This window comes from Chenopodium album, chromosome 7 (genome assembly GCF_948465745.1).
Source record: "Chenopodium album chromosome 7, dcCheAlbu1.1, whole genome shotgun sequence".
Classification (NCBI taxonomy): Eukaryota; Viridiplantae; Streptophyta; class Magnoliopsida; order Caryophyllales; family Amaranthaceae; genus Chenopodium; species Chenopodium album.
In genome coordinates this window covers 73,637,919-73,650,599 of record NC_137840.1, presented here as the reverse complement: position 1 = coordinate 73,650,599, position 12,681 = coordinate 73,637,919, and the positions used below count along the sequence as shown (strand labels likewise).

General features: G+C 35.9%; 3 protein-coding genes across 4 annotated transcripts; 1 reads left to right on the top strand and 2 right to left on the bottom strand.

The window, feature by feature from the left end:
* The first annotated feature begins 2,205 nt into the window (after positions 1-2,205).
* Positions 2,206-5,021, top strand: LOC145638504 (uncharacterized). Its single transcript, XM_081689481.1, has 5 exons — positions 2,206-2,429; positions 2,555-2,616; positions 3,904-4,118; positions 4,542-4,668; positions 4,742-5,021. The coding sequence occupies exons 1-5, from the start codon at positions 2,267-2,269 to the stop codon at positions 4,877-4,879; spliced, it is 705 nt and encodes a 234-aa protein (XP_081545607.1). The 5' UTR covers positions 2,206-2,266; the 3' UTR covers positions 4,880-5,021.
* Positions 5,022-5,375: 354 nt separating this feature from the next.
* Positions 5,376-7,734, bottom strand: LOC145640659 (cytochrome P450 704C1-like). The gene is made up of 6 exons (XM_081691900.1): positions 7,420-7,734; positions 6,906-7,121; positions 6,538-6,828; positions 6,003-6,332; positions 5,656-5,859; positions 5,376-5,558 (listed from the first exon to the last, which is right to left on the bottom strand). The coding sequence occupies exons 1-6, from the start codon at positions 7,732-7,734 to the stop codon at positions 5,376-5,378; spliced, it is 1,539 nt and encodes a 512-aa protein (XP_081548026.1).
* A 517-nt stretch (positions 7,735-8,251) lies between these two features.
* LOC145639505 (cytochrome P450 704C1-like) lies at positions 8,252-11,929 on the bottom strand. Of its 2 annotated transcripts, none has more exons than XM_081690761.1 (6): positions 11,587-11,929; positions 10,543-10,758; positions 10,162-10,452; positions 9,733-10,062; positions 9,288-9,491; positions 8,252-9,179 (listed from the first exon to the last, which is right to left on the bottom strand). In XM_081690761.1, the coding sequence occupies exons 1-6, from the start codon at positions 11,881-11,883 to the stop codon at positions 8,997-8,999; spliced, it is 1,521 nt and encodes a 506-aa protein (XP_081546887.1). In that variant the 5' UTR covers positions 11,884-11,929; the 3' UTR covers positions 8,252-8,996. The 2 variants fall into 2 exon arrangements, with proteins under 2 accessions (XP_081546887.1, XP_081546888.1); XM_081690762.1 differs by having other exon boundaries at positions 9,733-10,053.
* Between the last annotated feature and the right edge of the window lie 752 nt (positions 11,930-12,681).

Here is a 12,681-nt window from a genome sequence, read left to right as displayed (position 1 = left end):
TCGACCTGAATTTAACCCAACCTGTTACAAACCCGATCCGAAATCAACCCGACTTGTTATTGACTTGACTCAAATTCAACCCGACTTGTTATTGACCCGAACCGAATTTTACTAAACCTATTACTTACCCGACCGAAAAATTCAACCCGCTCTGTTACTAACCCGACTTGTTATTGACCCGACCTAAATTTAACCCATATTGTTCCGACCCGATTTCATATCATGTTAAATGCAATTTAGACCACCTTATTATTGTTGATCAAAGCATTTTGTCTAGGGAGACCAAGTCGGTTCAGGCCAGCAAAAGAAAGGAGCATCATCCTCAAATTTAAGAGTTAAATATAGTATATATTTGTTGTATGGTCAAAGTAGATAATTATCTTCCTAGATTATAGACTATAGTTCCCTAGTATATTGCCATATATATAATAGTCAAATGAAATAATTAGCTTGATAAAAATGATAATTATCTATTTATAGTTAGTTGAACCCGAATATGACCTGACTTGGAAATGACTCGACCTGATTGTAACCTGCAAATTATTGACTTGAACATAACCCGACTTGAATCCGAGAATGACCCGACTTGGAAATGACCCAAATTGATTATAACCCGCAAAGTATTGACTTGAACCGAACCCGACTTGGACCCGAGAATGACCCGACTTGAAAATGACCCGAACTGATTATAACCCGCAAATTATTGACTTGAACCGAACCCAACTCAAACCCGAGAATGACCCGACCTGATTATAACCCGCAAATTATATTGACGTGAACCCAACCCAACCCGAGAATTACCCTAACCCGTTTTAACCCGAATTAAACCACCTATTGTTTACCCGATCCGAATGTAACCCGACCTGTTATTAACCCGACCCAAACCCGATAAGAAGTATGACCCGCGTGACCCGATTCAAGCATGATCCAACCCAAACCCGACCCGCATAGGTTATGGAATTAATCCGAATTGATCCGATCCGAGTTGACTTGACCCACTCTTATCAACCCAAACCCGACAACTCTATTTTTCATTAGTGGAAAAATGTCATTTTCCCCCTATTCCAATTCCCATCCCTTTATTACCTACCCTCCCTAGGTAATAAAATGGTGGGAATTCACCCATAAATAATCCCATTCTCAAACCCTTTTTTATTCCCATTCCCATCAACCAAACAAGGCTTATTTTTTTATATTGGGATTAAAACTCCCAATTCCACCCTCAATTCCCACTTACCAAACACCCCCTAATTGTTTAAAGATGAAGTGGATGATTTCACCTGACACAATTTGTCTCTCGGCAATCTCATGATGTTGTAGGGTTCATTAGACAATACTTCAAACTCTTTTCAATTCGGGTCCAAAAAGTTACAAATTTGCTTCAAATTGAAGGCTATAATTAATTTACGATTTTGGAGGTTTTAGGACCTAATATTGAAAAATTTCAAGATTGTAGGGGGATGCATCACGTAGTAATATAATATTGTTTGGAATCAGATACTTCGTATGATAAATTGTTGGTCTTATAAAGTCCCGTGGTAGCCTCAAGTTATAATGTTTTATGCATGAAAATTCAAATGACTTCGCAATCGGCCTATTCATTGGTCGAAGACCGGACTGAAGACCGAAAAATTGAATTTTATGAACTGAAAACCGAACCGAACCTGGATCAGACCGAAAATTCGGTCAAGAAACTGGACCGGATCGGTTTGGACCGATTTTGGAATTTTTATAAAAATTTTCTTAATTTTAAACAATTTTTGGAAAATTCGGAAAAAATAAAGGAAAAACAATATTTTAACGTCTTTTTTCTGCATGTTTAGTGCAAAACATCTCATACGACCAAATTTTTTCTTTTCAAGCTAGTTAAGGTTAATCTTAATCAATACTAAAAGTTTTATGTGTAATTTTAAGCAAGAAAAAGGGCCAAAACCGGTTTTTATAGGGTTTTGGACCGAACTGGGAAAACAAATTTCTCTATCCGAAGATCGGACCGATTAGTGTGGTCCGGTCTAGGCTAGTCCGTTCAAATTTTCTGGTCCGGACCACATTTAGAACGCCCCTACTTCGCAGAGTGTCGTGGGATCCATGAAAAGAATCTCCGATCCTTTCTTTTCCGGATCCAAAAAAGCAAAGTTGATTTAGAGTCATAAAATACCTAAAGCCTGGTTAGTTGAGTGCTTTGGTATTGAATTTTTTTTTTTAACATAGCAATTAACCAAGGCAGAAGCTGAAACGCTAAACTAGAGTGAAAGAGAGAGTAAAGATGGGAGGGAAAGCAAAGAAGAGGAGAGAGAAAAACTATCTAGCTGCTCATGGCGGCAACAACCGCCTCCCTCCACCTCCCAACACTTCTTCTATCGACGCTTTGCCTTCCAAACTCCGCAAAATCTTGTCTTTTGCTTCTTCTCCCGTCCCTGCTAATCAAGGTTTTTCTTCCCTCCTTTTTAATTTTACGATTATTATTGTTATTAATATTACTTTTTTTTTTTTCCTTTAATTTTTTCCCATTTGTTTTCTTATACTTTGAATTAATGGGTTATTATATTTTCAGGGTCTGCGATTGATTCGAAGAATACTCAAAAGAAGAGCAAAAAAGTAGATAATGCTCTAAATGTGAGCCCTTTATTGGTAATTTTAAGTCTTTTTGTAATTTTTGTTTGAAGAAATTTGAGCATTTGGTTTGTTACCCATATTTTATTAATGCGTTATGGACAATCTTGTAGCTTGGATTTTATGATATTGTCTTCAAATTACGGTTTAATAGAATTGAACGATTTTGCATTATAGGAGTATAATTTGTATAAAGGACTAGTGATTCTGTGTAACTATGGTTTTGCTGTTTGTATATGGAGATTTGGATGCCTAAGCTTGTATGGCTTCCTTGTTTGACACCGTTTCAAAACTAAACTAAATTATACCTTGATTAGGGTTTTGAATTTTTTGATGTTTATATTAAGTGCTCTGAATTTGCTCATGTATTGGTTTTTGGTTTAATTTTGGTGAGTAATTGTTGAACTTTGTAACAAGGGGAAGTTAGTGGCTCGAGTTTTCAAAAGTACGCTGTAAATGAACGAATTGAGAATATGACTTCTAGTTATAATTCTGTTCTATGGCTGAAGTTTACGATTATTTTAAAACGTTTTGGACAGGAAGACAAGGACTTAGTTTGGATTTTAAGAAGTTTTTCAATTCTTATTATTGGAAATTTACTATCCTTTCTGCTCAACTTTTCTTTCCTAGACCGAGATAGTTAAATGATTTAGGGTGGCAAGGGCAAGGATATGGGGCATCCAGGAAGTCTACACTATTTAGTTTGAGTATTTGTAGAGGCTACTTCAGTATTCGTCTACAATTAATGGGGTCTAGAACTTGATTGTAGCTGCTTGCTATGTTGTTAGTGGGATAGCATTGGGGTCTTAATCCTGGTAGCAAGCACTGACATTACTAATGAAATATCAGACATTTCCTCATACTTCTTCGATATACATTGTTTAGGAAGATCTGGATTAGATGTCCACTAAAAAGACTTCAATATTAATCTCTACATAATCTTAAACAAGGAAAGCTTATGACATTACTAATGATATCTCTGACATGGTAGCTTAGGTTGATCAGTGGAGGTTCTTATATCTATTTGGCTTACCATTATGTTCAAATAGAATTATGCATTCTGTATTTCTGATTTACAAATCCAAAGGATCTTTACATTTCACCCCAGATAATACTATTTTCTGAATGTGCTGATGATGAAACTGTATAAAAATTTCAAAAAAAAAAGTTCTCATAGGAGAAATAAGGTCTTTAAGCCTAATTAAGTACACTCATTTATATGTGCCAAGTATAATGACTCTTAATTATAAATTTAGACGTTTGGAGTTTAATTATTGAACTTAAATGCAGAAACCTCACTCAAAATCTGAGGTGGACGGTAAAAGCAAAGGAACTAAAGGAGAAAAGGTAAAAAAATCAACTGTGCCGCAAGAAAAAGTGAGCACTGATGCAAATGAAGAGAAAAATAAGAAGAAACGGAAGCGAAAGCAAGCAAATGACCTACGATTTGAAGCAGAGATGGAAAAGTTGGATGGTGTTTCAACAAGAAAGCAGCGGAAGAAAGAGTAAGTTTTTTTTTTTTTTTTTCTGGGTTTCTGTTTGTTTGTTTTTGTACTCAAACAGAGTTGGATTGTTGTATTTGTCATTATGAGTGGTTGAGTCAGAGAAAACAATCTAGTGTTGGACATAATAGGATTAAGTTTAGTCGATTTATTCCTCCCTCGAGACCCCCCCCCCCCCCCCCCCCCCCAATACACACACACACAAATACAAACAAAAGTTAAAAAAATAAATTAAACAAAGGGAAAACTTTGAAGTTTTATATTGCTGAAATGAAGATTTATTCACATATTGAGCAGACCAACTTCCTGGGTAATGGGTCAGAGCTGAATGATCACTGATGCAATTTGGATGCTTTTACTTTGATTTTTTGCTTTTTTCTTTTGGTGCTTATGAGCTTGTGTAAATTAAGCCATGTTTTGACGCAGGTTTTTAAAGGCTAAGAAAAAGAAACAAAAGAAAGGCAGTTCAGAGCAGATTCTTGATCTTCCAAAGCATGATATAGTTAAATTTGGAGAGGTTGCTGAAGCCCCCCCGAAGTTGCCTACTATTCCTGTAAGTAGCATCTCATCTACCTGTTATTGCAGTGTGTATGTTACTACATCTATTGACCCATATGCTTTTGCAGGCATTTAGAAAAGCTATGTCTGCTTCAAATGAGAGGCTACGATTACAGGCTATTGAGGCTTATAGAAAACGTAAAGGATGGACTAACAGACCAGGAATTCACCTTCCTCCTGTGAGCACATCCCCAGATTTGTTATGATTTCTGCTCTAGTTAGGCCATTTTTTACTTAAAGCTTATCAGCGCCAGTTTTACTTTTTGTATTGTGACAACTTTTACAGTCTCTGGTAGAACATGTAAGTGCCTTCAATTACTTTGTGAAATGCAGATTTTGTTTTTGTTATTGTGCAGCAATACACTGTCTTTTAAGCGGTTAAGCCTTTTGATTCACCTACTTGTAATACAATGAAAGTATGATTAAGATTCTGGAGTACACATTACACATTAGTACATTACATTGGAGGATTCAAATCACTTAATACAGACAAACCTTAGTTGAGAATTGAAACTTGACTACTCACCCTCTTAACCCCTTAGCTGAAATTAGGTTTACTTGTACTATCGAATTATTGGGATTACATCACGGATCTTCGGAGGAAGAGGAGTGATTATTTTTTTATTTTTTATTTTTTTTTTTTTGGGGTGGGGGGGAGGGGTGGGGAGGGGGTTTGAAATTCTCTAAATTTTTATGGGTGCCTTATTCTCGAGGGATAGCCCGAACAAATAAACCACCATCAATATGAAGGGTTATCATTGTTCTGTAATTCACAGCTCTTTCCTCATCACCGAGTTTGAAGATAAAATTCCTCAATAGCACAGCAGAAAATATTTTCATTTGCTTGTAAGCAAATTCCTTTCCGAGACAAATCCGTGGACCTGCCTGTGAACCAGGATATGCAAAAGTGCTGAGAATTTTTAAAGATCACAGATGCTATTGGAATTTTTTTAAAAGGCATGTAATAATGGTAAAATCTGACCTGGAAGGCTGTGAACTTGAAGGGACTTTCAGGTTGGAAAACACCGTTCTTGTCAAGCCATCTTTCTGGTCTAAAATCCTCTGCATCATCGCCCCAAACAAATTTCATTCTTCCCATTGCATAGGGTTGGTAAGTTACCAAGGTCCTTCTCTTCACACTGTAACCATCAGGGAGTGTATCATCTGCAAAGCATATCTTTCCATCCTGTAGCAGAATTAAATTAACCATCATGTGAGTGTATAATACTATCATCTGAAAAGTGCCCTTTTTCATATTTCTTTCTGTAAAAGGGGACTGTATAATTATATGTGAATGAGTGACAATTATCTGATGTCCAGTATAAATACCACTGGAACTGCTGGGTAGAGTCTGAGTGTTTCAGTCAATGCTGCGTGTAGATATTGCATTTTGTTGAGTAATTCTTCATCTAAACTGGCTGCAAATTCTGCAGTGTTCTCACCCTCTTTCGTGTCTGAAACCTTCTTTACTTCTTCCGCAATCTTTTCCTGCACTTCTGTGTGTTTACAAAGCATGTAAACAAACCACGAAAGAGTAGCTGCAGTGGTGTCTTTTCCGGCAATCACAAAATTCAGTATTATGTCTCTCAGATATTTTGGATCGGTAGTGTGCAGCTGCAAGAATCTGGACAAGAGGTCATCTTTTTTCATTTGCATCTCCTGTGTCACATTTCAACAGTGCATCAATGATGAGCCTAGTTGCTCGTATCACAAGCTACTCAAGCTTGGTTTCAAGAAATTGATATTCATAGAAGAGCTATAATTTCCTTAATAGCCTGAGAAATTAAGTCATTAGGTATTTGGCTTCTTAGTCATAATCTCTCGGTCTCTCCTGTTAGGGAGTTTTAAGTAAGCAATCACTTACTGAGTTATTGCCTTGGGACTTCTGCAGTAGCTCAATTTTGTTGCTAATCAACTTGTAAACAAAATCATCAACAATCCTGATGTTTTTCTTGAGATTTGCCTCTGAACCAATGTTGAGATATCTTTTGATGCGCCAGAAGACGTCGACATATCTGTACAGGCACATAGCACTAGCATTATCAAAAGCTCGGCTAAACTTTTTACCTTCTTCATTTGAGCCACACATACTGTCTAGATCAACTCCAAATGCAACCTTGAATATGGAGTCTAATGTCGATCTCATAAACAAGTCCTGCAGAGCGCAATATCAGAACTGTACAAAGAACATGAAAGTTTTCAAAGCTCAAATAAATCCATTAGGCATCTTACTTGGATGTCCATGATTGGATTAGAACTTGCTGCATTAGTGATTTCTTTTGCTAGTTTCACTGCTTTTTCCTGGAAGATTTTGCTGCTGAAATCCCTCAACATCCTTGTTGTGAACTCGTAGCTTGAGACTTTCCTTTGGTTGCGCCATTTATCTCCATCAACAGCAAAGATCCCATCACCTAGCAGATCGCTTAGATTGTCATAGTTGTAATCCCCCTGAAAGTTTCCATTAGTGCCAATGTTTTTTACAGAACACATAAAACTAAGGATTTTAACCACAAAAAAATCAGGTCTAATATTTGGTGTTGCTGGTTCAAAACCAATCCCAAAATTCAAAATATTAAAAAACTACAGAAGTTTATAATCTCACAAACTTATTGATCACATCCTCAAGTTCATGCAACATTCAAACATTGTAACAAAACCGTAAATTTCATTAAAGAACAAATGCGAGCGATGTATAAATTTCATTAAAGAACAAATGCGCGCAATGTATATATATATACATATATACCTTGCCATAGTTCTGAAAGTTAGTTCTGAGAATATACTCTACATTAGCAGGATCAGAAGTGTAAATTTCATGTCGAAACGGAGCCAACAATCTGTATGTTTTATACTTGGCAGCAAGATCAGTCATGTAATGATGAGCCCTGTCAAAGTTTAGAAGCTGATGGAAAAAGGTTCCTGCAATTGGGGGGTATTTCCTTTTTCCATGTTTCTTCAAATACTTATTCTTAAGAAATAATTTAGTAAAGACAACAACCAAGATTGAAAAAGCTGTGAATATCAGAGTAATTGACTTGAAATTTGGATTATAAATTTCCATTATCATAAAGTTTTATGCTTTGATAAGTTGTATGAAAATAAACAGGATTTTGCTTTAACAAAATACGGTATATATAAAGTATGAATGTCTTCAATAATTGATCTCCACCTTCTGTTATTTTTGGCATGTTTTGTCGTTTATATCAGTTCATTGAAGCAGGCTAATTTTCATTTATTTGATAACTTTGCACAAATTTAGAGATTAGTACTACAATATGTGTAGATGTATGCGTGGATGCTCAACTGTATTATCTTCAGAGGAGAAAAATGTTGGGTTTTGAGCGGTTATAAATTAATCTACAACTCTACAACAAAACCATTTGTGGATAATTGCACCAGCCTAATGTGAATTTTTTTATTTTTTAATATATATCATTTTGGTAAAAAAAATAATGGTTAGAAGTTGACTCATTAGTCCAAAAAGAATTGATTTTATTATTATTTTTATTTTTGTAAGGTAGTTATTTAATTTTGGGTTAGATTAATCCAGTTCGGGTTAGTTTTTGTAATTACATAAATGAGCTTAATGATGGAACACTTTGTATATAAAATAAAATGAGCTATTTAGCTAAGCCTACACCGTCTACTATTATAATTGCGTCTAAAACTTTTCAACGAGTATTCTATTCAATTTAATAAACTTAAAACCAGTAATCAAAACAAATGTTGAAATCGTCCATTTTACAAACAACATTTTATTACCACGGGAAGCATCCCCAACTACAATTAGAGTTTTCTATACCGAGCCTCAAAATCTTCCATAATGGCCAAATTTTGTGTAATTTACATAGCCTTAAGATAACATTTTCGGTCCAATAAGGTTATGCATCGAGGCACTTCTTAGGGTTCCCACAAAACCTCGTGAGGCCAATTTGCTGCCCAAAACCAAATGGATACTGCAAATTCACCTTCATTCCTATAAGCACATCTCTTGCTGATTGATAATAGCTGCTGCTAATGTGCTATGTAATGCTGCTGATAACCTGATAACTATTGGCTTCTGAAATCCTTAACAGAGTAAAATGCAGTCAAACATTTCCTCTTGCAAACAAAAATAACACTTTTTACCTTTACGGAATAAGGTGGAGATGTAAAAAAGAAGGATTTTAGTTAAGTAGGGAGACATATACACAATACACCATCTTTACTTAGAAATTACATAAACATTCACAGTTGAATTTTGACATTACATTTTGAATGTAGTACACCTTTTTTTTTTTTTTTAGAGGGGGATGGTCGGGAGTTTATATACCTTAATCTCACTTATTCTCGATGAAGAGCACGAATGTGTAAACCACCATCGATATGTAGGTTTATCATTGTCCTATAATTCACTGTACTATTCTCATCACTGAGTTTGAAGATAAAACTGCTCAACAGAACTGCAGAAAAGATCTTCATCTGCCTGTAAGCAAATTCTTTACCCAAGCAAATTCGTGGGCCTGCCTGTTAATACCGAAAAAAAAATACAAGTAAAGACTAAGAATTTCAACTGAGGCTTTAATAGAATCTTAGTGACTCTAAAAGGCTTAGCGTGTAATAGTCGAATCCAACCTGAAAGGCTATGAACTTGAACGGACTCTCTGGCTGGAAGACGCCGTCTTCACTAAGCCATCTTTCTGGCCGGAAATCCTCTGCATCATCACCCCAAATAAAACTCATCCTTCCCATAGCATAGGGTTGGTAAGCCACTGTGTCTCTTTTGTTCACACTATAACCATCAGGGAGTGTATCATCGGAAAAACACATCTTCGAATCCTGAGGTTATATCAATATATTAAGCATTCTTAGTACTCACTTCTATTTCATGACGTCTACAACAGGAAAGGAAACCATAAAAAAGGAGAACAGAAGAACAAACAATATAAGCTTGCAAAGAATTATGTTTGTTTAGGCTTCGTTGTCTAATAAAAACCATTTCTTTTCTTCTTTTCGTAAGCAAGGATAGTAGGACTTTTATAAGAACAGGTAAAGATTTTCTGAATGAGACTAAAATTACCACAGGAACTGCTGGATAGAGTCTGAGAGTCTCTGTCAATGCAGCATGAAGATACTGCATTCTTTCAAGTGATTCTTCAGTCAAACTAGCAGCAAATTCTGAAAAATTTCCTCCCCCTTCCATTTTTGTAAATTTCCTTATTTCTTCAGCAACCTTTTCCTGTATATTCTGGTGTTTACAAAGCATGTAAATAAACCATGACAGTGTAGATGCTGTGGTGTCTTTGCCCGCAATCACAAAGTTCAAAATTATGTCTCTCAGATACTTAGAATCAGTGTTTTTCAGCTCCAAGAATCTGGACAAGATATCATCCTTCTTAATCTGAATTTCCTGTGTCACAGACAATTCACATAAAAAAGGACACATAAATGATAAATCCCTTAAACTGGTATGACTAAAAGAAGGTTTAAGTAGTTATAATTCGCTTACTGAGAAATTGCTTTGCGGACTTTTCATTAGCTCCACTTTGTTACTGATTAATTTGTAAACAAAATCATCTACGATTTTGATGTTTTTCTTTAGTCTAGCCTCAGCACCAATGTTGAGAAATTTCTTGATTGGCCAGAGGAAGTCTACATACCGGTACAGGGATAAAGCGCTAGCATCATCAAAAGCCTGGCTGAACTGCCTCCCTTCTTCACTTGAGCCGCACATACTGTCCAGCTCAACTCCAAATGCAACTTTGAAAATTGAATCTAATGTTGACTTCATAAACAAGTCCTACACAAAGCTTTGTTTAGTTAAATACTTCAAAAGCAGCTCATCTTATCAGAAAAAACACTTGACTAATACATCATGACACCATCTTACTTGGATGTCCATAATTTGGTCAGCACTTGCAGCACCGGCGATTATATTTGCTAGTTTAACAGCATTTGTCCGAAAGATCTTGCTGCTGTAATCCCTCAACACCCTTGTAGAGAACTCATGGCTAGATACTTTCCTTTGGTTGCGCCATTTTTCCCCATCCACCGAAAATATCCCATCACCCAGTAGATCACTAAGATGTCCATAGTTGTAATCCCCCTGTAATTTGTTACAAGAATGTTACACAATAGTGAAATCCTGCAATATAGCCTGGCTACTGGTTTAGATGACTTTCACAAGTCCCTGAGGGCTGAGAGTCTGAGACCCCTTACCTTCATTTTTTGTAACTAAATGAGAACATACCCTAAAAGTTTTTTTTTTTTTTGGTAGGCACCATCATCAACTTACATAGTTACATCATACATTAAACTAAAGTAATTACCAAAGGCCACCAATTTTATTACTCCTCTCAAACATTGTTATAAAATACACCCGAATATTTAATAGACATTCAGCCTCTTATATACGTACACACTTGTGACACCACACATCCACAAATTAAGAGTTTTTCAACCACAATATCAAGTATAAACTGCGAAAGCATATATACAAGATGGACACTCTCCAATTATTGGCAAATGGTAAAGACCGAGTAATCTATACGGAATAATTATAAATGAGAAAAGAGTAATAACTAGCATGCCCTTATCAAGCCGGAACCTCTCATGAATCAATTCGGTCCGAATTAGCGGGCTAGGAGTACCCTCTTTGGGAGTCGGGCAAGGCCGAAAGGGTAAGAAATTCCCACTCCAAAGTACCTCTAGTTGGTTTGATCCCACAACCAGATGAATTTTTTCCACTAGACAAAGCAAACAGAGCAAAAACAGTATTCCGTACTAAATTTTCTTAAAACTCCAAATTAAAATCGCCCCAAAAGAAAAAAAAAAAAACTTACTAAGTAAAAAGCATCAAAAAAAAAAAAAAAAAACAAAAAACTTGCTAAATCAAAATTATCCCAAATAAGAAAATGGTAATAGTGATAAATACCTTGCCATAGTTATCAAAGTTGGTCTTAAGAATATACTCAACATTAGCAGGATCAGAAGTGTAAATCTCGTTTCGAAACGGCGTAATAATTCTGTAAGTCTTATATTTGGAAGCAAGATGAGTCATGTAATGATGAAGCTTCTTGAAGTTAATGAGGTGATGAATCATGGTCCCACCAATTGGGTGGTATTTTCTCTCTCCATTTTTATGTAACCGCTTCTTGATTCCCAGAAAAACCAGGATTATTACGATTGTTGGAGTGATTATGTATGTGAAATTTTCGATCTGGGTTTCCATTGTTTTGAATTTTTTTTTTTTTTTTTTTTTTGAGGGGAGAGATTTTAGCTGCTTTGTGCACCGCAATACTTAAAGAGTTGTTTAACACGGATTGTATTGTGTTGGTGAGTGTTGACTTTGTTGAGGGGCCGGGAGTAATACGGACTACTACAGTACTACTGTTTTCATTTGTAAGACGGAGTAAATGCTTCATTTTGATCAATAATGAGATTATGTAACATTCCTGTTTTTTTTTTTTTTGACACATACGTAGCATGTAACATTCCTTTCATTTTAATTTGATAATCTTATTTTGATTTTTTATAGTCAAGTTTTAAAATTTTAACATTAATACTCTCTCCGTTCCAATTTACTTTCATTATTTTAACCGGCCCAGACACGCTTATCGATGCATATGTTTGATCTTCAATATCTTTTATAGTTTTATTATATAGTTATAAAAGCTCTAATAGGTGATGAATAGCCCCAAAACATGGCAACCCCCACCTACAGATTTCATCAAATTAAATGCTGATGCTGCAATTTCGGGGGAAGGATGGTTTGGGCTAGGGGTAATAGCTCGAGACCATAATGGGGATGTTATCTTTACCGCAACCAGAAGAGTCCGTGCCAACTAGAGTGTTGAAGTGGCTGAGGCAAAGGCTATTGAGCTTGCTGCCAGATTGGGGAAGAGATATGGATTCGGGAATGTGATACTGGAAACTGATTGCCTGACCATCACCAACAAATTAGACCGTGGAGCTCTTTTTCTGTCTGAGCTAGATACTGTCCTTGGAGGAATTTTTTCTTTATATTGTT

Excerpts from the sequence above, each read along its gene's own strand:
- LOC145639505 (XM_081690761.1), bottom strand. The coding sequence starts at position 11,883 with ATGGAAACCCAGATCGAAAATTTCACATACATAATCACTCCAACAATC. Across the intron at positions 10,759-11,586 it reads ACTTTGATAACTATGGCAAG|GGGGATTACAACTATGGACA; the intron begins GTATTTATCACT and ends AACAAATTACAG. Across the intron at positions 9,180-9,287 it reads TCAAGTTCATAGCCTTTCAG|GCAGGCCCACGAATTTGCTT; the intron begins GTTGGATTCGAC and ends CGGTATTAACAG.
- LOC145638504 (XM_081689481.1), top strand. The coding sequence starts at position 2,267 with ATGGGAGGGAAAGCAAAGAAGAGGAGAGAGAAAAACTATCTAGCTGCT. Across the intron at positions 2,617-3,903 it reads AAGTAGATAATGCTCTAAAT|AAACCTCACTCAAAATCTGA; the intron begins GTGAGCCCTTTA and ends ACTTAAATGCAG. Across the intron at positions 4,119-4,541 it reads AGAAAGCAGCGGAAGAAAGA|GTTTTTAAAGGCTAAGAAAA; the intron begins GTAAGTTTTTTT and ends GTTTTGACGCAG.
- LOC145640659 (XM_081691900.1), bottom strand. The coding sequence starts at position 7,734 with ATGGAAATTTATAATCCAAATTTCAAGTCAATTACTCTGATATTCACA. Across the intron at positions 6,829-6,905 it reads ATCCAATCATGGACATCCAA|GACTTGTTTATGAGATCGAC; the intron begins GTAAGATGCCTA and ends TGCGCTCTGCAG. Across the intron at positions 5,860-6,002 it reads TCTACCCAGCAGTTCCAGTG|GATGGAAAGATATGCTTTGC; the intron begins GTATTTATACTG and ends ATTCTGCTACAG.